The sequence below is a fragment of the Sturnus vulgaris genome, unplaced genomic scaffold (assembly GCF_052056855.1).
Source record: "Sturnus vulgaris isolate bStuVul1 unplaced genomic scaffold, bStuVul1.hap1 Scaffold_195, whole genome shotgun sequence".
Taxonomy (NCBI): Eukaryota; Metazoa; Chordata; class Aves; order Passeriformes; family Sturnidae; genus Sturnus; species Sturnus vulgaris.
The window spans coordinates 3889564-3911107 of NW_028276170.1; the positions used below are offsets into that span (position 1 = coordinate 3889564).

General features: G+C 51.5%; 1 protein-coding gene across 1 annotated transcript in view; it reads right to left on the minus strand.

The window, feature by feature from the left end:
* LOC148218015 (uncharacterized) overlaps positions 1–21544 on the minus strand; it is a 113578-nt gene that overhangs the window by 72244 nt on the left and 19790 nt on the right. The window contains 2 exon segments of the mRNA XM_088158030.1: positions 6675–6680; positions 16462–17153. Coding sequence (XP_088014156.1) covers positions 6675–6680; positions 16462–17153 — 698 coding nt within the window.

A 21544-nucleotide genomic window follows, 5' to 3' on the forward strand; every position in this document is an offset into this window, starting at 1 on the left:
TTTGGAGGACGCAGCCTCCTTTTTATCCTATTTTCCCAGCCGCATTTCCCTCTCTCTTTCCCCATTGGCTGAGGTACTTGAGAGGCACAGACTTCCCGGAACGCCTGATACCTGAAATTCCCCTCTAATGTATAACCCTCCCTTTTAATTTTTAATTCTTACAGAATTCATAGTTTCCCCCCGTTGCTTCTTTCATCTTTCAATATCCAATTTCATTTATCAGCAGCCCTACAGTTTGTTTGTAAAGGCAAATATCTTTTTCCATTCATCAATCAATGGAATCCATCCCATTGTTTCTTTTATCTCTCAGTGCTAGCCTTATCTACAAGCAGATCCACAGCTCATTTGTAAAGACTAATTCAACATTCCTCTCAACGTGGTTCTCTAAGAAGGCCATAACTAAATGCTTGCATGGGGATTTTGGCTTCTGGAGCAGTGGGGTAGGGCTGTTGTTGGTTCCTACCCCTCCATCCCAGGATGATGTAAGGGGTGAGGGATGCCATGTGTGCTGTGCACTGGCAGTGATCCTCAAGAAATCCTATGAATCCTCTCCTTCGAGCTAGTCAAGCTCCTGGAAAAGATGGGTCCAAAAAAAAAGTGTTCAGTTTTGTGCCCTCCTGCCCTTGTGGGGTGAGGGGCAGGAGGCAGAGGTCCAGCTTGGTCTCTCTCTGACCTTTCCTTTGAGACAACACTGTCTGCTCCCACCACAAAGGCACAGAGGGTGCTCTTTGCCCCCACCAGTGGGAAGTGGCTCTGCTGACCCCACTAAGAGTGCTGGAAGATGAGTCTGTGAACGAAACAGTTGAATATTGCCTAGAGGGGGGTAGCAGGCAGTAGATGTGCCACCATTCTCTTTCCAGGACCACACTAGAACAGAGGTCTGTGAGGCTGAGAGGTTGAATATTGCCTGGGAGGGTGGCAAGCACTGGATGTGACTCGACTCATGTGGGCACTGGCCTGGCCTTTCCTGTTTGTGCAGAACAAGCTCACTGTTCACCACGGGTGTTCTCTTTCCAGCACAGATTCTCTGTGTGTTGTTTGCAATGGGAGGGAGATTTCTAGGTTGCCTTTTGTTTCCTCATGAATGGCGAATGATGGTGGGCAGAGCTCTGCAGAGAGTGAGATGAAGAAAGGAACAGGGTTGGTTGCCCCTAAAACATGAGAGGAGAGGAACAGTCCCATTGTCCCGACCCGGAGCCTCGCCAGAGGGAAATAACCAAGAAATTGTCCCCAAAGACAGGGTTTTGTGCAGCCTTGTGCTGCCTGCAGGAATGCATGCAGGACCTGTCTTCGAGTATGTGTGTGGGGGAGGGTTGGGGAAGTAAGAAGAACTTCTAGTGACATATTTTAACTAATTGTAGACATGAACTGTGCCACAGTGTCCCACCCATACTCCTCTCTCCTGTCCCCATCCCCACCGTGTCATGATCCCACAGAGAGACCCACAGGGGGGTCGGGGCCAGGAGGGCTCTAGAAAAGTGCAGTGCACACGTGTGCCAGTGTGCAGAGCTCTGTGTGCACACACAGACACCGAAGTGCACACGTGTGTCAGTGTGCACAGCTGCACACACGGATATTTTCTAGCGTGTCCAGATGTAAGAGTGCCCGTCCTGCTTTGCACAGTGTCCATGTGTGCGGGTGTGCACAGCACTGTTCACATCTGTGCACTGCTGTGTACACGTGTGTGGAGTCTGTGCACAGCTCTGTGCTTGTAGGTGTGCACAGCTCCGCAAGGGTGAGCACGGCTCTGTGTGAGACATCCGTGTGTCAATGACACTGCACGTATTCGTGTGCACGAGCTCTCTAAGGACAACAGGTCTTGTGCTTGTGGGCAGGTGAGCATTAGTGGAGACTGTGCCTAGGTGGGTGTGTGTGTAGCACGGATGTGCTGGGGTGTGTGTGTGTGTGTGTGTGTCTGTGTGTCTGTGTCTGTCTGTCTGTGTCTGTGTGTCTGTGTGTGTCTATGTGTGTCTGTGTGTCTGTGTGTCACTGCTGGGCTCTGATGCTTGGAGTGTCCCCTGGCTCTCTGTGTACACTCTGTTCTTGTAGGGAGAGGAATTCACCTCTACATATAAATTTGCCAATAATGTTTATAAGGTTGTGTACAGTGATTTCCATCAAATTTAGTAGTGTTTAAGGTTACATTGAATCCCTGTAAGATGTGCATGCTTTGCACGGGTGTCTTTGGAACGGGTGTGTGTTCTCTAAATAGATTTCATAGTCATTTCCAGAACTTTGATTTATACTCACATTTTAAATCTAACATGTCAAACAAGAGTTTTTCAAATACATCAAGGAACAAGTGGCTTTATTATGTGCATCCACTGCTGCTCTCGCCCAGGTCCCCAAGAAACTGCTGCCATCAAGATGAGAGGCCATGCCAGGCACATAACCTCTCTATAATTTAATGCTCCCTAAGCCAGTTCCCTTGTGTCAGCAGTGGTGAGGAACTGCCTTAGGGTGAAGCAGGTGGGGCAGTACTGGGGTGGAAATAGCCATGAAGAATAGAACTGCCTGCTAATATGTATTTGTTCAACAATGCTTCCTGAGTCTGTGCCCTCTGGCCTCTGGCTGAGTCTCAGACACATTAAGCATTTCAGTTCCTTGTCCAACACTCAACAGAAGCTGCTATGTAGAAAAATGCTACCTTATGTACATTGTCTTCAGTGTCTGTCTTTTAGAGAAAGACCAGCTTTTAATCCCTCAGTGGGGAGGTCCCTTTCAGGTCCTGCTCACCACTGAATTGGCTGTGCCAACTGCAGAGTGGGAGTGGACTCATGGCAACAGAATTAAAGGCCCAGTAAAAGAACCCAAAGAATAAACTATAACATCCAGAACAGGTGAGATAGAACTGATTCTCAAGCTGAGACTGAGAGATAACCAAAGAAGTATGAAGACATCCAAAATGTGGGGTCAAGCTTCCACCAGCCAGCTCAAAGAGTGTTTTAACAAACACTCTGTCAGGGGGAGGGGGTTTGAACCATGTCAGTTATTAATGTAATTGTCCTGTTTTAATGGATGGAAATTACAAGCATCTGTTTAGGGAACCATAAGAGGTGCTGGGGTGGTTTCCTTAGGAACCAACAAGTGGAGTCACACAAGAAATTCAGGGCAAGACGGGGTTGGCCCCTGTGTTCCCCACCAAGAAGATTGTATAGCCCTGCTGTGGGCAGCAACCCTGTAGGCATGGTAAGGTGGGGGCAAAAAGGCCATACCAGACCTCTATCATTCCTCAATTGGTGTTTAACAGGTGAGATACACCTGCTATGGGCAGTAATGCCATCAGCATGGTAGGGGGCCATACCAGGACCCTGTGATTCCCAATTGTTCATTGTGAATAAGTGGGCCTAAGGAAAACCTGAGATTTTCCTGTTCCCACTGTCCTCACCCACCTCAACAGATGCTAGTATGAAAAAACTCAATTTTGAAATGTAAGAGCGAATCATCAGAATCAAAAATAAGAGTCCATTGTTTTAGACAAATGACTTATGAAAAGGAAAAAGGAGGTCTGTTATAGATGAGAAATGTGATGGTTGGCTCTCAGAATTAAAGGATAAATATTGTGCCTAAGTTAAGATAAGTTTTATGGATGTATAATGATGTTATTGTAATATATCCTCCCATAGTGCTCTTTCCCCTCCCCCTTGTATTGTTGTCGTGACACGGCTTAGGTAGTCAAGGCATTTGGGGAGGGCTGTTGTCCTGGTTTGGAAAGACAGGTGTGCTAGGGAAAGCAGGGCCTTCCCTTGAAATGAAGAAAATAAATCCTTCCCTCTGAATTAGTATAATTTTGAAATTAAGGGGCTCTCAGGCAAAGATAAGGGGATAGGAAATAACAGTTCTTTACTAGTGTATATAACAAGGCAAACAAAACAACATCTATGGAATTAACAACAAACAGAACAGGCACCCAGTAACAGTTCTTTGGGTTGTGGGCACCTTTTCCCTGTGGTGCAGATGCCGTCCCAGTTGGCAGTCAGTGCCAGCCGGCTCCCGGTGGGCAGGGGCAGACGCGGTGATCCCACGTGGCTGCAGGAGTGCTGGGGGCGATGGCAGCTGTGTCCCAGATGGGAAGGGATGGAGGAGAGACTCTGCTGACGAATCCTTGGAGCAGTGTCGGTCCCGGTGCTCCAACAGGATGCTGGAGATCCAGACTGAAGCAGGAGAGCGTCCGAGCAGGGGTGAGGGATCCAACACCAGAAGAGGCGTTGGGATGGTGGGGCGAGGTTTTCCAGGGGCCTTCCTGCTCCCAGAGCCATAAGCGAGCGAATGCCAGGAACTGCTCCCCCCCCATCTTTACCTGCCTCCAATCTCGCGGTCTTCCCCCCTTTCCCCCTACCTCACCACACCCCCGCCGATGGCCTTCTCCAAGAGATACTCCCAAAAATCCAGGGAAGCTGTCCCTCCCCCATCTCAAGGTCTCAAGGATCTAGCCATCAGTGCTCCTTAGCATGTCAATGGGAAAAAATTCCACAGGCAGAGAGGAAAGGAAAAAACCAACCCCCAACACCCGGCTTGTTCCTACACCTGACCTCCAGTGCAGATGTAAGAAAGGAGTCTCCAGCAATGGACGGCAGAGAAGGAGTTCAGCGACAAGACTTTGGGAGGGCCCAGGGGCATAAAAGGCAGAACATCCATTCTGTAGGGGAGCACGTGGGGGTTTAGTCCTGTGCTCCCAGGGCTGATTTTTCTCATTCTACAGTCTTTTCTTGTATTTTTATGGTAAGCTTTAATAAACCTCTGAAATTTTTAAAAAAGTGAGCGTTGTTTCTCACACCCTACACTGCTGGGGTAGGACGGAACAATGGGGGAAACCTGGTTTGAAGGGTCTTAATTTACTTCTCACTATACTGCTCTGAGCTTTTGGAGGTTTCTGCCAGAAATCTCTCCCCTCTCCCACTCATCCCATGGGGTTTGGGGCAGTTTTCCCTTTTTGGGGGAAATCAAAGCCATGCACAGACCCGCCTAATTAGGGGGTAGCAGCAGTGAGGGTCCAGGGATTCCCGCTGAGCCGGAGGCAGCGAACACGCAGGGCTGGGAAAGGCGTGCCGGGAGCTGCGGAGAACTTTGTTTGTGTTTCCAGGCCAATGGCGGCTCGGGCCCGGGCCCGTTCCAGGGCTGTTCCTCATCTCCGCCTTTGCCCTCCCACAGCCCGGGGGGCCCTGAGAGCGCGGGCCGAGGCTGGGCCGTGTGCAGAGCCCGGCCCTCGCTGCCATTGGCTGATTGTGCCAATGTCACTCCTGGTTGTCGCGCGCTGATTGGGCAGAGCAGCAAAGGCGCCATTGTGGCAGCGTCAGTGCGGGCCCGGCAGCGGCGGCAGGGGCCGGAGCCCGGGGAGGCGGCGGCGGAGCTCGGAGGCGGCCCCAGCGCAGGTGGGAGCCGCGCTCGGTTGTGCGGGGGCTCGGGGCTCGCTGCGGGCCTCGGGGGCGGCAGGGGGCTCTGGCGGGTTGGTTGTGCCGGTGCCGGCCCGTGTTGGCGCTGGGCTGAGGGCGCTGCGGGAGCGGCTGCCCGCGGTCTCCTTCCCGCTGGGGCCTCGGCAGGAGCCGGTGCCGGAGCAGCGCTGGCTCGTCCCGGTTGCTGTGGGTGGCACAGAGGTGTCTGCGCTGTGCCCGGGGCTGTGCGGGAAAATTCCCGTGGCCAGAGGTTTGTGTATCCAAAGGAGACAGAGGAGTCCTGTAAAAGTGACTTTATTGATGAACAAAGAGAGAGGCCATGCGGCATTTGCCATGCGGTCTCTAAAATGCAGCCTCCTTTTTATCCTCATTTTCCCGCCCCCATCTCCGTCCCCACTGGCTGAGGTACTTGGAAGGTTCAGACTTCCCGATCCACCTACTGCTTGTCCCTCTTAATATGCACTCCTACTACCATATTAATGTTACTGCTTTCAATCCGTCCTTATCTCATTTTCTCAAGAATTTCCTTTACAAATTTTTAATTACCATTGACTCAATCTCTGTTCCTGCGTCCTCTTTGGCGCAAGGTGTCTTGCATGGTAAAAAGCTGAGAGCTGCTGCAGCACGTCAGAGGAGGAGCAGCATTCATTTAAGCCATGGTCTGCCAGGGAACCACGAAAACGTGTCCCATTCCCATCCTCTCCCTCTTTGCACTGGTACATGAGCTACTTTCTTATTTCCTTTGTTATCTCTTTCACCACTTTTCGGTTATCATCTGTTTGCAAACCGCCGTTTGCATCATTTAATTTTCCACAAACTCATCCTTCTTCTGTAAGTAGATAATCTGATTCCATCCCATGGTGAAATGTCTCGTTCCTCATTTCAGCGGCTTGGTCAGCAGGAAGGTCAGGAGCTGGAGCTCTCTGCTTGGTTATTATTTCAAGGATACTTTTAAACCTAATTATGCCACTCAAATTATGGATGGGTTTTCTGTGTCCTGATATGAATTCGTTAGGGCTCCCAGGGGCTGGTCCATGGTGTTGTAGGATTTGTTCTGGTGGCCGTTCATCTTTTTCCCTTTTTTGGGTGCTCCCTCCTGCCACGGCTGCATCAATTGAACACTTTTATCTTATGAAATGATAAAATGTTTGGATTCCCAACTGATTTCTCTGGACTAGCAAAAACACCTCATTGCTTTGGGGAGAGGGATGATCCCCCCCCACTTTTTTTCATGAAATTTGCTCAATATTCTCCGTTTGCTGTTTCCCTTTGCAGCTTAACCAGTTTCTGTTGCAGTCAGATATCCTCACTCGGGGCTCTGCCTTTAGTTGTGCAAATTCCATCTGTGCAAGCAGGCAGAGCTGGGGGTGAGGGGCAGATGGACTCAGGGAAATTCCTCCCCCTGGCAAGAAGGCCCTTGGGCATTGTCCACACTTCTCCAGAGCAATGTTAATTTGCATTTCTAAAACTCCTCTCCTGGCTGTCTGGAACTAGGATTTTCTTCCAGAGCAGCCTTTAGGTGATTCACACGTCCACCCTCACAACCTGCTTTATTTTTCTTTTTTATTTTTTTAACGATTTTTTATTAACAGTTTATGTGTTAAAGCCTCACCATTAATACTCTTCTAGGTTTGCAAAATGCAACTTAAAGGTGAGCTTCTAAAGATCCATTCTGAAATCCTGCCGTCATTAAGAGCCACCACAAATATATAGAAAAATATTCCAATGCAATCAAGTCTTTTCTACCTCTTCTCCTAGGAGTAAAAATTGCTTGTCACACCACTGGCCCAAACCTAACTGACAATATAAAAGTAGGATTAATGTGAAAAATTTTTCTCATGGTGTAATCTTGTCACTGAAACTGCAGGGACAATAAAAATCTCTTCAACAATATCTTTAGTGTTAGAGAGTTAAGGCATTACTTGATTCTGGTCAGGATGTGCAACAGAAATCATTTCATCCACACATAGCCCGGGTGTGCAGAGAAAATCATTCCATGAGATGTGAATTTTACTAGATTTTTCCCTTAAATTTTACAGTCTGAACCCATTGAAATCCATTGGTTTTGTGTTTATTGCTTCCAGGTTGTGTAGTTCTTAGTGTTTGGTTTCCTATTGCACACGGATTTCTCCTCTTCTGATGTTAATTAGATCCGCATTCCTGGATTTTCTTCTCAGCCTTTTCCAGACCAGGTGTCTCCATCTGGGCCAGGGGCAGTGTCTGGGGTGGGTGTTCCTTGATGTTTGCTGATGTTTCCTTGATGCTGATGTTGCGTTGAATGTCGTTCTCTTTGTTGGTATCTTTTGGGCTATTCCCAGTCTGTTGAGATGCTAAACTCATCTCTGTTGAGTGGTCTAACAGTCCATAAAAAAAACCTTTTAAAATTTCTTTCCTGAGAGAAAGGCAAACCGAGCCTGACTAGTAAAATGGAATATTAAATAAATTTAAATTTGGTATACTTTCCAGCAATGGAATCGCAGGCAGCCCAGTGTGTGAGTGTAATTGAGAGGCAGAGTCCTGGGTGGATGCTGTGAACAGCAAAGTGCCAAGGCAGGCTCTGTGCCAGCCCAGCTTCCTGTGGCAGAGATTTCACAAGAGACAGGATTCTGGCCACAGACTGCTTGAAATATCCATCCCTTATCTCCAGCCCGCACTAGGTGGAGAATTCCCAGGGTAAGGAATTGCAAAGATCAATTCCAAGGGAGATAATTGAATATCTGCCCTGGCTCTGGCCAAAGGTTATAATGGCCGGATGCTTGGCCTTCAGCCAAGGGCACACACTGACTCAGAAAACACTTCCTAAATGCAGCAACATGTTGCATATTCATAGACCTTCATGCATTATTCAGAATCATTCTCCTCCGACCTGTAAATCACTATTTTTGCCTTCCCTGGGGTTCTGGTGTTCCATAATCCAAGAATGTGAAGAATTTCCTGATTATCTTTTTTACCATTCTCTGAGTTAGTTACATGAACAAAAGCTTTTTACGTCAAAATGTTGTACTTCCAAAAATTATATTTACCGCAACTATTTCTAAGTTCTGTTAATCGCAGAGCTAAAATAAACTATATTCATACAGCAAAGTTTTCCAACATATAGCACTCATTGTAATATTTGCAAAAAGTCAATAATATAATATGTACTTATAACACACCTAGGATTCAATTTCTTTTCTTAGTATGGAAGAGCCATAGCTGTGGCACCAATAATTTTGTTATATTTAATTTTCATTTTATTAGTTGCTTTTCTTCTCTCCATACCACAACATTGAGGCTATTGGGGTTTAGAAAGTGATACAATGTTATGGGTAGAACAAAGAACTCTCGATTCAGGTCCTGCAGTTTCCTATTAATGCTCAGAATTCTTGCACATCCTTTTCAGTCTTGGATTACTTCTGAGATTCTCCAGACCCTCTCTGGGTCAATAAACCACAAACCTTCAGACAAAATATGTCTAACTGTTTTCACCACCATTTCCTCTTTTATTTCAAATACTCAAAGATGCTTTTTAGCCTGAACATTCAGCCATTTCACAGAGGCTTCTTCTACCACATCTTGTCCTCCTGACTGCAGCAAGTCATCCACATCCTGCATTAACCCAATCCCTGGGGTGGGGTAAATTCTTGTGATATTTTCTGCAAGGCTCGCCCCAATAAGGCTGGTGCTTCCCTGCATCCCTGCAGAAGGACCGTCCATGTCTTTTCCATTTTCCCTTCTACCTCTTGTTCCCACTCAAAGGCAAAATCCAGTTTACCATCCTGTGTCAGTGGGCATCCCCAGAAAGCATCTTTGCCATCAAGGACTGAATGGTGGCAGTGTGAGGAGGGCACCTGGTTGAAGATGGTGTAAGGATGTGAGAGCCCCTGGGTGCTGGGGCCCCCTTGGGCCCTGGGGTTCATCCCTCAGGGGCTGTAGAAACTCTGCCATGGCCTTTGCCTTCCCCTTGGCCTTTTCCTCCTCCCTTCTTGCATTCCCCTGCTGTGCCTTTGTGACCAAGTGCTCCAGGGGCTTCTTCTGCCCCTCCTGCAGCCCCCTCAGTGCCTGGGGGTGCTCATCCTCTGACAGCTGCTGAGCTTTCTGCTAAATCATTCCTTTCTGCAGTGACCCAAACAAAATGCTTAAAAGCTGATCTCGATGCTTGCACGTCCAATGCCCATTTCCCAGCTGTTCCTTTGTCCTGCTGCTCCTTGTGCTGTGGCTGCCGTGGCCAGCCCGTATCCCAGAGCCGGTGCCTGTCCTGCCGCAGTGTCCAAACGCGGCCCCCCCGGCGGGCAGGGCCGGCAGCTCCACGGGGCCGGGCAGCGGCCGGGGCGTCCCGCAGCCTCCTGGGGGCCGGGGGCCACTGCCGGGCCTGCAATTGCCGGGGGGTGCTGGGCTCAGGCAGCGCCCGGCGCTGAGCCCCGGCTGCCCCACAGCCCCGGCCCGGCCCCGCAGCTCCCCACAGGCCCCCAGCCCGTGCTCCCGGTGCCGCCCCTCTGCGCCCGCTCCTGCCGCTGCCCAGCACAGAGAAACCCCCTGCAATCCTGACCTCCTTGTGTGCCTGTCCTGGCAACCGGGGATACAAAGGATCTGCAGCAGCTGGCAAGTCTTGAGGATAAGAGCCTGCTGAAAAACATCCCCATCCTCAGTATTTTTCTCTTCCTCCTCTTTTCCATCATTCCTTTTCTTCCCACGTAGATTGCTCCTGCTGCTTCTTGACTGAACCATATTCCTGCACACTGCCCTTCACACAATCCTTTCCCAGCACACCAACAGCATCCATCCCTTGTTATATCAATCTGTTCTGGACTTTCCTGATTGCCCCCCTGAGTGTCCATGTCCGTGATTACCTCTGGGAGAATGTGCAAACTCCCTCAACATGCTCCCAAGGGACCCTTCAGAGATATTTTGGGATCATCATCCCTTTGGCCAGGAGCCCTTCGTGGCTTTCCCTTTCTACCCTCCATGGGTGCTCTGCCATGTTTAGTCCCCGAAGATCCCACTGTAGTCACTGCTGAGATTTTCAGTGCTCTCTGGCTGCCGACTCTTCCCAGCCCCCCTGATCTGTCACTCGTCTGTCTCCTGGCCCCAGCGCCCCCCGGCAGGGGAATTTGGGGAGGTGGGAGGGGGGGAGCGCCAAGGCCGGGCCCCCCCGCGCTGTGGTGGCGGCAGCGGCTGCAGTGGGGAGCGAGTGCGGGCGGGAGCGGCCGAGAGCCCAGCGCTGCCCCAGCCCGAGCTGCCCTAGCTCCATCGCTGCCCCTGCGCTGGGATGCTGTGGGTTTGGGGGGAAGAGGGAGCCGGCAGTGGGTGCTGGGCCTGGGGGCAGCAAAAGAAGGGAAGGAGAAGCAGGGTTGAAGCACAAAATGGTCAAATACTGCACGTAGGAGAAGAAGGTGGGATTGTGCAGGAGGAGGAGGAATAGTAGGAGGAAGACGAGTGTGAGGACATTTGGCGAAAACAGAGGAGGAGGATGAGCAGAAACGGGAAACAGCACAAGGTTCCACCATTCCCTGTATGTGCAGCCTCCCCTCCAGCCCTAGGAGTGTTGTTCCTCCCACATGCAGCAGGTGACAGGGGAGAGGGTTCCACGATTTTCACAGGGGTGAATCTTAGTGTTTCTGAGCTTTATTGGGCTGTTGGTGTTTTACTTCATTTGCAGGGCCTTAATCTTTCTATTTTGGAGAGGATTTTGGCCCAGTCTTGCTGTTTGGGCGGGTGGGGTTTGAGGTGTATCTTGATCTTTGGAGGATTTTTGGGCTGAATCTTGGTGTCTTGGAGGTTCTTACACACAGACACAAGATGCTTAGTGACTTCCTGAGATGATCTTGGGAAAGGAGAAGCCCCCAGCCCAAGTACCTCTTATCTTGTTCTTTTCCTCAAACTAGGATATGTCATTCCGAAGGTGTGGGCAGATGGAGGAGGAGGAAAAGCCCCATAGATCCCTCAGGAGGAGGAGCTGCAAACCCAGCCCAGGGATCTGCGGGGAGGAAAGACCCTCCCTGAGCCGGGAAGGCGGCCGGAGATCCACGCAGAGCTCAGAGCTGGTGGAGAAGCCTCCTGGAGGGGAGAAGCCCCACAAGTGCTTGGAATGTGGGAAGGGTTTCAGCTGCAGCTCCCACCTGATCCGGCACCAGATGATCCACAATGGGGAAAAGCCCTACGAGTGTGGGAAATGTGGGAAAAGCTTCAGGACGATTTCTGATCTGATGAAGCACCAGGTGATCCACACAGGGGAACGGCCCTACACCTGCTTGGAATGTGGGAAGAGCTTTGTTGGATGTCCTACCTGAAGAAACACTGACGCATCCACGCTGGGGAGAGGCCCTACGAGTGTCCCAAGTGTGGGAAGAGGTTTCAGAGCAGCTCCAATCTCCTCGTACATGAGCGGATTCACACAGAGGAGAGGCCCTTCCGCTGCCCCGACTGCGGGAAGGGATTCAAGCACAACTCCCACCTCATCAGACACCGTCTCATCCACACTGGGGAGAGGCCCTACGAGTGTCCTGAGTGTGGGAAGAGCTTCTCACAGAGCTCTCACTTGACCCGACACCAACGGAGTCACCACTAAGGGAAGCCCTGTGAGTGCCCTGAGTGTGGGAAGAGCTTTGTGCTCTGCTCCAGCTCCATTTCCCATGGGAGGATCGGTGTTGGATGATCCCCAGTGACCCCCGTTGGGCAGAGCCTTGGTGATCCGTGTTGGGTGGGGGGAAGGAGTTGGAGAGAACTTTTCACTCTCCTTGTCTTTGAGCTATTTGGTTGGTAATAAATTTCCTCCCTGTTCCCAGGCTGGGTCTGTGATGCCTGTTCTGCTGTTTTTGGACGATCTCTCCCTGTCTTAATCTGACCCAGAAATTCTCTGTTAAATTTTCTGTCCCCTGTGCAGCTGGAGGGGCAGGGTCATATTGGCTTTGATGGGTGCTTGGCATCGGGCCAGCATCACCCAGGCCATGGGCACCCCTGAGATCCCAGTGTGGTGATGCATTCCCCCACTCCTAGAGAAAGTGCCAACCCACACTGAGGCCAGGATGAAACATGGTTATGACTGGAGCCCACTCTCTATCAACAGAAATCCAAAAGGAGACCTTTGAGCTCTCCTGGGCCACCGTGGGCTGTGACCAGCAGTCTCCCTCTGAGGGAGCCTCTCAGAGCCAGCAAACCCTCGGCTTTGCTGTGCCTGGAGGATCGCTGAAACACGACGTGTCCTGGGCCCATACCCTCACTGCTCAAGGCCCCATCCTTCGGCCAGTGGGAGATGCAAAAACATCTGAAGGGAGGATTTCACTGAGCTCTGAGGGGAATTGCCTGCACTGACTGTTCCAGTCTGTGTGTGTGCCCCTGCACATATACTATAGCAAATCTGGGAGAAATACAGCTTTCCTAGATGTGGAAGTACCTTGGATATCTAAGGTCTGTATGCAAGGTTTAGTTATAGTTATGAACTTACTTAAATACTTCTGTTATTCTATTGCTAAGTTGCTAAATGTAAGTCATAAACTAAGTGTTGTTTTTCTGTTAAGTTGCTAAGCACAACTTGGTAGTTACAGCTATAAGTTAGGTTAAATGCTGTTAAGTGTAATTGCTCTGTGGAATTGTTAATGTTAAGTTATAAGTTAAGTTAGGTATTAGTTCAGTGTTGTACCTCTGTTGGATTGCTGGGGCTAAGGTATAAGTTAAGTAATAAATTAAGGGAGAAGTTAAAGTGCTGCTCAGAGTTGTTAAGTTTTTAGGCCGTGTTCCTTTTAATCCTTTCTCACACTGTCTTTTGTCCCATGCACCTCAACACAGCACACACCCACCCACACTCCCCTAGGGAGTTCTCAGTTCATTTCTGTTTTGGTTGCCTGGATTTTGTTTGGTTTTCTTGTTGCTTGTTTTCCCTTGTTGTGCCTTAGCTGTTCTGTAGGCAGTAGAGTGAATCTTGGCATCAAACTTGTTGTATTTTGTCGCTCAGTATTAAATCTGACTTTTGTTCATGCCCTTGTCACCGATTTTTAAGCGATCTCAAACACTCTCATTCATGACAGCACCACAATGTCCTGCATCACCGAGGGCCCTGACACACGCCCGTGTCACAAAGGGCCACCCCCGGCACCCAAGAGCAGAGGGACAGCCTGGAAGCGGCCCGGAGCAGCCCCGGCCTCGTGGCCTTGTAGCCCCTGGCATGGCCAGAGCCCTGGGAGGCTTTGGCCACGGTGGGAGCCGGCAGCCCCAGCCCCGGCCTGCAGAGCCCTGGGGCTGCAGCCCGGGCTGGCCGGGGCAGGAGGAATTGGCCGGGCCGGACGTGCCAGGGCCTTGTGGGCAGTGGCTCCGTGTCCCGCGGGAGGCCGGGGACGAGGGGTGTCCCTCAGGGCTGTGCCCGGGCACCGGGGCTCGTCAGTGCCTCGCTCAGTGACACCCAGGGGCACCGAGCGCAGCCTCGGCGCCTTTGCAGGGCACGGGGAGCTGAGCGGGGCAGGGGCACCACGGAAACACCGAGTGCCTGCCCGGGGCAGAGCCGGGGCAAAGCCGGGCTGGAGAGCCGGGAGAGGCTGCTCAGAGCTGGCCCGGGCACTTGGGCACCTGGGAGACAGAGCCCGGCTCGGAGCTGACACCGAGCCCAATACCTGAGAAATTACAGCCGGCTTTTCTAGACACACTTCGTTATATTGTATTTTCTGAATGTGACCTTTTTTTCAGGGGACATTTTCAATGTTCATTTTACTTTATTTTTTACTCTATAGAAATAATTCCATTGTATTTTGTTATGTGCAAAGAGCTATGTGCTGGAAAAGGTCGTGGGTAATGGAGTTTTTTCTTCAATATATTTTCAAATCTGAGATGTGACAAGTCCAGGCTTTGACTCCAGCAGCAGTGTCTGGTTCCAGAGTGCTCTGCTTTTCACAGTGACATCTCAGTTCATTGAAATCCAGCAGTCAATACCCTGGAAACACGGAAAAGCTTAGAATGAGCTTTATGCCCTTGGAGTGTTTGCTGTGTCCGTACATTTCACATCTCCCCTGGTGTCCATTCAGCCTCTCCACTCCTGTCCTAGAGCACATTGCTGTACCCAGAGTTCAGTACGTGCTTTTACAGATAGATACATGTGATTATTGTGTACACGATTTTCTTGCAGTGAGTTATTGTGATGGTCATTCCATGATCCTCTGCTTTGTGCCCAAAGAATGGTTATTGTATCTAAACCCCGGCAGCCCGGGAGGGGATGTGTGCGGGGCCGGGGCGGGGAGAGGCTCCTTGTTCATTCCGCGGGCGTTTTGAAGCCTCGCTGCTCGGGTTTTCCGCGGCTCTCTCTGTGCACCGTGGGTTTCTGTTTGGCTGAAAAGCGTTTTTGCCCCAAGCAAACAAAGGATTTTTTCCCTTTTCTCGGCTCGGAGAGGCTGCAGGGGCAGCCTTGCCGTGCCTGGAGGCGAACTGAGCAGCTGCTGTGTCGCAGCCCGGGGGCTCCGCGCCGGCAGGAGCGGAGCGGCGCCGCTGCAGCCCAAAGCCGCTGCGAGCCGGGCCGAGCCGGGAGAGAAAACAGCCCGAGGCTTCAGCCCCGCTGCTTCGCCTGCCGGGACCGTGCCCGCGGAGCCCGGCTGGGGAGGAGTTCAAGGGAAGGCGAGCCCCGGGCTTTCCTCTCCTTCGGGACAGCCCCTGGTTGGCTTTTCCCCTGGGGGAGAAGCGGCGCCACCTGTACAATGTGTTGTGAGCAGGGATTTCTCTGGCATTTTGGGTCATTTTCCCTGGTGAGTGTGGGGAAAGGTCTGATAATTTAATATCCAGAAGTCTGGGAGGTTTTTTTGCTTTGTAGGCTTATTGTTTGTTAATAAACTGTTGGAGTTTTTTCCTCTTTCATCTATTAATATTTATTTCCCATTGGTGGAAAGGGATTATTGGAACCCTGCAGAGAAGACAGCACTCACTCCAGAGTGTGCTTTTTAAAATCGTCTCTCAAACTAAGATACCCATCCCTGTGGCCTCCTGTCCACTCACCCCAAGGGACTCCGGTGGCTCTCCCAGTCCATCCCAGTCTCTCCCAGTGTCCTCACAGTCCCTCCCAGTGTCACCAGAGTCCTTCCCAATTCCTTTTAGTCCACAGACATTCCTTTCCCAGTCCACTCCCAGACCTCCAGCCTCTCTCCCACTGCCATCCCAGTGCCTCCCCAAATCTATCCCCTCTATCCAAGTGCCCTCTCAAATCCTTTTCAGTCAAATCCCAAACCTCCAGTCTTTCTCCCATTGCCCCAATCCACTCCACTCTCTCCCAGTGTTCCCGTACTCTCTCCAATTTCATTTTCTCTCTTCAATTTCAGCCCGACGCTGCCCACAGTAAAGTGCTGATGGGGATGGGGGCTCTGTGTTGGGCTTCGTCTTCGTGGCACTGGGGCTCAGCTACTAACTGTGCAAGGAGAGGGGGGGAGGTCCCGGGGGTCGTGTTCCCCCTCCCCCAGTGTGTGTGCTCCTCCTAGGGACCGCCAGCCGGGGGTCACCACCTTTTCTCTGCCCACAGAGCTCCTGAGCCAGCAGTGTCTACAGCCCCTCCCCGTGGCCTCGGACCCAGCCAGGATCCCACGCTCAGTCCCCACGCTGATTTTGGGAGGGGAGTGCGTCCTCTCCAACCCTGTGTTACTCTGTCCAAGCCAAGCTGCTCCCAGCGCTCCCAATAAAGCTTCCAAGTTTTACCCAGTTCCATTGACTTGGGGGCGGGACTGGGGAGGGACTTGGGGGGACCCCGCGGGGGGATCGTGACTGGGCGTGGAGGGTGGGGTCCAGGTGGGGAACACTGGGTGGTGCGGGTCTGCCCGGCAACCGGTGAGTCATCACAGCTGCTCTCTCTGATTGGCTGAATCTTCTTCATCGCATTCTCTGATTGGCTGAGAACAGGCCCGCGAGTTGAGAGAAGGAACAGGAGAGATCCCGCCCCGAGCACCGGCACGGGAACAACAGAGCCAGCCTGGGAACAGCGAGGGGAATTATTACCAACCAAATCACAGCGGGACAAGGAAAAGAGAGAGAAATCTCTCCAACACCTTTCCCCCACCCCACGGAGATCACCAGGACCACGGATCACCAGGGCTCTGCCCAACGGGGGTCACTGAGGATCATCCAACACCGATCCTCCCATGGGAAATGGAGCTGGAGCAGAGCACGAAGCTCTTCCCACACTCGGAACACTCACAGGGCTTCCCTTAGTGGTGACTCCGTTGGTGTTTGGTCAAGTGAGAGCTCCTGGCGAAGCTCTTCCCACACACAGGACACTCGTAGGGCCTCTCCCCAGTGTGGATGCGCCGGTGCCTGATGAGGTGGGAGTTATCCTTGAATCCCTTCCCGCAGTCGGGGCAGCGGAAGGGCCTCTCCTCTGTGTGAATCCGCTCATGTTTGAGGAGACTGGAGCTGGTCAGAAACCTCTTCCCACACTTGGGACACTCGTAGAGCCTCTCCCCAGTGTGGATGCGCTGGTGTAGTCTCAGGGCAGAGCTCCATCCAAAGCTCTCCCGACATTCCAAGCAGGTGTAGGGCCGTTCCCCTGTGTGGATCACCTGGTGCTGCATCAGATAAGAAATACTCCTGAAGCTCTTCCTGCATTTCCCACACTCATAGGGCTTCTCCCCTGTGTGGATCCTCTGGTGTTGGATCAGGTGGGAGCTGTAGCTGAAACCCTTCCCACATTCCAAGCACTTGTGGGGCTTCTCCCCTCCAGGAGGCTTCTCCACCAGCTCTGAGCTCTGCCTGGATCTCCGGCCGCCTTCCCGGCTCAGGGAGGGTCTTTCCTCCTCGCAACTCCCTCGGCTGGGTTTACAGCTCCTTCTCGAGAGGGATCTCTCAGGAGTTTCCTCGTCCTCCATCTGCCAATGCCTTGGGAATGAAAAATCCTGGTTTGGAGGAAAACACAAGAGAGCACCTTGGGCTGAGGGTTCCTCCTTCCAAAGTGCAACTCAGGAAGTCATTGGGCATCTTGTGTCTATAAGAACCTCCAAAACACAACGATTCAGCACAAAAATTATCCAAATATCAAGACACAGATGAAAATATCCCCAAAAAGAAAGTTTCAGCCCAAATCCCTTCCAAAATATAAAGATTCAGCCCCAGCAAAAAAATCAAAGCACCAACATTTAGTCCAATAAAGCTCACAAACACCAAGATTCAGCCCTGTGAAAATCATGCATGGTCCTCTTCAGTCACCTGCTGCACGTGGCGGGAGCAAGGCTCCTGGGGCTGGGGCAGAGGCTGCAGATACAGGGAGGAGTGGAACATTGTGCTGCTTCCCATTTCTGCTCCTCCTCTGGTGTCCCTACTCTTCCTCACACTCCCGCCCATTATTCCTCTTTCTCCTGCACAATCCCACCTGCTCCTCCCATGTGCATCGTTTGATCCTTTTGTTCTTCAACCCTGCTTCTCCTTCCCTTCTTTTGCTGCCCCCAGGCCCAGCACCCACTGCCGGCTCCCTCTTCCCCCCAAACCCACAGCATCCCAGCGCAGGGGCAGCGATAGAGCTAGGGCAGCTCGGGCTGGGGCAGCGCTGGGCTCTCGGCCGCTCCCGCCCGCACTCGCTCCCCACTGCAGCCGCTGCCGCCACCACAGCGCGGGGGGGCCCGGCCTTGGCGCTCCCCCCCTCCCACCTCCCCAAATTCCCCTGCCGGGGGGCGCTGGGGCCAGGAGACAGACGAGTGACAGATCAGGGGGGCTGGGAAGAGTCGGCAGCCAGAGAGCACTGAAAATCTCAGCAGTGACTACAGTGGGATCTTCGGGGACTAAACATGGCAGAGCACCCATGGAGGGTAGAAAGGGAAAGCCACGAAGGGCTCCTGGCCAAAGGGATGATGATCCCAAAATATCTCTGAAGGGTCCCTTGGGAGCATGTTGAGGGAGTTTGCACATTCTCCCAGAGGTAATCACGGACATGGACACTCAGGGGGGCAATCAGGAAAGTCCAGAACAGATTGATATAACAAGGGATGGATGCTGTTGGTGTGCTGGGAAAGGATTGTGTGAAGGGCAGTGTGCAGGAATATGGTTCAGTCAAGAAGCAGCAGGAGCAATCTACGTGGGAAGAAAAGGAATGATGGAAAAGAGGAGGAAGAGAAAAATACTGAGGATGGGGATGTTTTTCAGCAGGCTCTTATCCTCAAGACTTGCCAGCTGCTGCAGATCCTTTGTATCCCCGGTTGCCAGGACAGGCACACAAGGAGGTCAGGATTGCAGGGGGTTTCTCTGTGCTGGGCAGCGGCAGGAGCGGGCGCAGAGGGGCGGCACCGGGAGCACGGGCTGGGGGCCTGTGGGGAGCTGCGGGGCCGGGCCGGGGCTGTGGGGCAGCCGGGGCTCAGCGCCGGGCGCTGCCTGAGCCCAGCACCCCCCGGCAATTGCAGGCCCGGCAGTGGCCCCCGGCCCCCAGGAGGCTGCGGGACGCCCCGGCCGCTGCCCGGCCCCGTGGAGCTGCCGGCCCTGCCCGCCGGGGGGGCCGCGTTTGGACACTGCGGCAGGACAGGCACCGGCTCTGGGATACGGGCTGGCCACGGCAGCCACAGCACAAGGAGCAGCAGGACAAAGGAACAGCTGGGAAATGGGCATTGGACGTGCAAGCATCCAGATTAGCTTTTAAGCGTTTTCCTTGGGTCACTGCAGAAAGGAATGATTTAGCAGAAAGCTCAGCAGCTGTCAGAGGATGAGCACCCCCAGGCACTGAGGGGGCTGCAGGAGGGGCAGAAGAAGCCCCTGGAGCACTTGGTCACAAAGGCACAGCAGGGGAATGCAAGAAGGGATGAGGAAAAGGCCAAGGGGAAGGCAAAGGCCATGGCAGAGTTTCTACAGCCCCTGAGGGATGAACCCCAGGGCCCAAGGGAGCTCCAGCACCCAGGGGCTCTCACATCCTTACACCATCTTCAACCAGGTGCCCTCCTCACACTGACACCATTCAGTCCTTGATGGCAAAGATGCTTTCTGGGGATGCCCACTCACACAGGATGGTAAACTGGATTTTGCCTTGGAGTGGGAACAAGAGGTAGAAAAGAAAATGGGAAAGACATGGACGGTCCTTCTGCAGGGATGCACGGAAGCACCAGCCTTATTGGGGCAAGCCTTGCAGAAAATATCACAAGAATTTACCCCACACGCAGGGATTGGGTTAATGCAGGATGGGGATGACTTGCTGCAATCAGGAGGACAAGAAGTGGCAGAAGAAGCCTCTGTGAAATGGCTGAACGTTCAGGCGAAAAAGCATCTTTGAGTATTTGAAAAAAAAGAGGAAATGCTGGAGAAAAAGGTTAAATATTTGGGACATATTTTGACTGAGTGTTTGTGGTGTATTGACGCAGAGAGGGACCGTACAATCTCAGAATTAACACTACCCAGCACTAAAAAGCAGCTGGGACAATTCTGAGGATTAACAGGGATTTGCAGAACCTGCACTGAGGATTCTCTGTTCCAGCCAGAATATTGTATGACTTTTTAACCCCAGAGAGCCTTAATATTATTGTATGGACATAAGAAAAACTACAAAACTTGAGAAAATGAAAAAAAACAAAGTTATTTACGCCCCTGCCATGGCTCTACCAGAGTCAGAAAAGAAACTGGAATGGGATGTGGATGTTAAATAGGGCCATGCCAAAGGAATTTGGACTTCCCGGCTGCAGGAGCAGCATGGGAGGGCACCACTGACCCTGCACTGAAGGCAACGCAGCAGCAGCCAGGGCTCCACATCGGGCCAAGCCCCTGGGCCTGCCCACAGATCCTCTGCTGAAATCCTCTGCCTGGGCACCCTCCTTTGGCATCTCCACACACTGGGGCCAATCCTTGCTGCCACTGCTGGAGCTTCGCTGCTTTCTGTGCCTGCACTGCCACAGCTGCTGGGGAAGACAACGGCACAATTCCACTCTGCCCCTCAGTTACACTCACACACTGGGCTGCCGGGGATTCCATGGTCAGAAAATATACCGAGTGTAATTTTAAAAATCTATTTTTCTACTGAGGCTTCATGTGCCTTTGCTTTGGGGAAACGAATTTTAAGGATATTTCTAAGGAATTTTCCTCCAGTCAACAGAGATGAGTTTAACATCTCAACAGACTGGGAATAGCCCAAAAGATACTCACAAAGATAACGACCATTAAGGCCCATCAGCAAACATCAAGGAACACCCACCCCAGACACTGCCCCTGGCATAGTTGGAGATGCCTGGTCTGCAGAAGGATGAGAAGGAAATCCAGGAGTGCGGACCTAATTAATATAGAGGGGAAGAAATACGGGCCCGATAGGAAATTAAATAGTAACAACTACACAACTTGGAAGCAATGAACATAAAACCAATGGATTTCTATGGGTTTTGGACTGTAAAAAGTTAAGGGAAAATCGAGTAAAACTCACATATCATGGAATGATTTTCTCTGCACACCCGGGCTATGTGTGGCTGAAATTATTTCTGTTGCACATCCTGGCCAGAATCAAGTAATGCCTTGATTCTCTAACAGTAGAAATGGTGTTGAAGAGTTTTGGGTCCTCCCACAGTTTTGGTGACAAGATTACACCATTAGAATGTTTTTTTTAATAATCCTACTTTTATATTTTCAGTTAAGATTGGGCCAAGGGTGTGAGAACCACATTTTAGTGTTAGGGTAATAAGCAGAAAAAATCTTTATTCCTTTGGGGATTTTTTTTGTGTATGTTTATGAGTGGCTGTTAGTGATGACAAAATTTTGGTATGGAATTTGTAATGTTCGCTGTTCACCTTTAGGCTGCATTTGGCAAAACCAAAAGCCCTGTATAATTTAATAGAATATTGTTTTAAAAAGAAAAAAAGAAAAGCAGCGGGAGGGGGGAGGGGAGAGAGGAAGGAGAGAATATGTCAGTCACCTGATGGGCTGTGATGAAAAGAAGATTCATTCCAGGCAGAGCCAGGAGAGGAACTTTAGAAATGCAAACTAACTCTGCTGAGACAAAGCGCAGACAATTTACCAAACTCTTCATGCCTGGGGGAGGAATTTGGCTGATTCCCTCTGTCCCTCACCCCAAGCTCTGCCTGCCTGCACAGATGGAATTTGCACAACTAAAGGCAGAGCCCACAGTGAGGATATCTGACTGCAACAGAAATTGGTTAAGCTGCAAAGGGAAACAGCAAACGGAGAATGTTGGGAAAACTTCATGAAAAACAGCGGGGGGGAATCATCCCTCTCCTCACTCCAACCTGTGCTGTCACTGTCCAGGT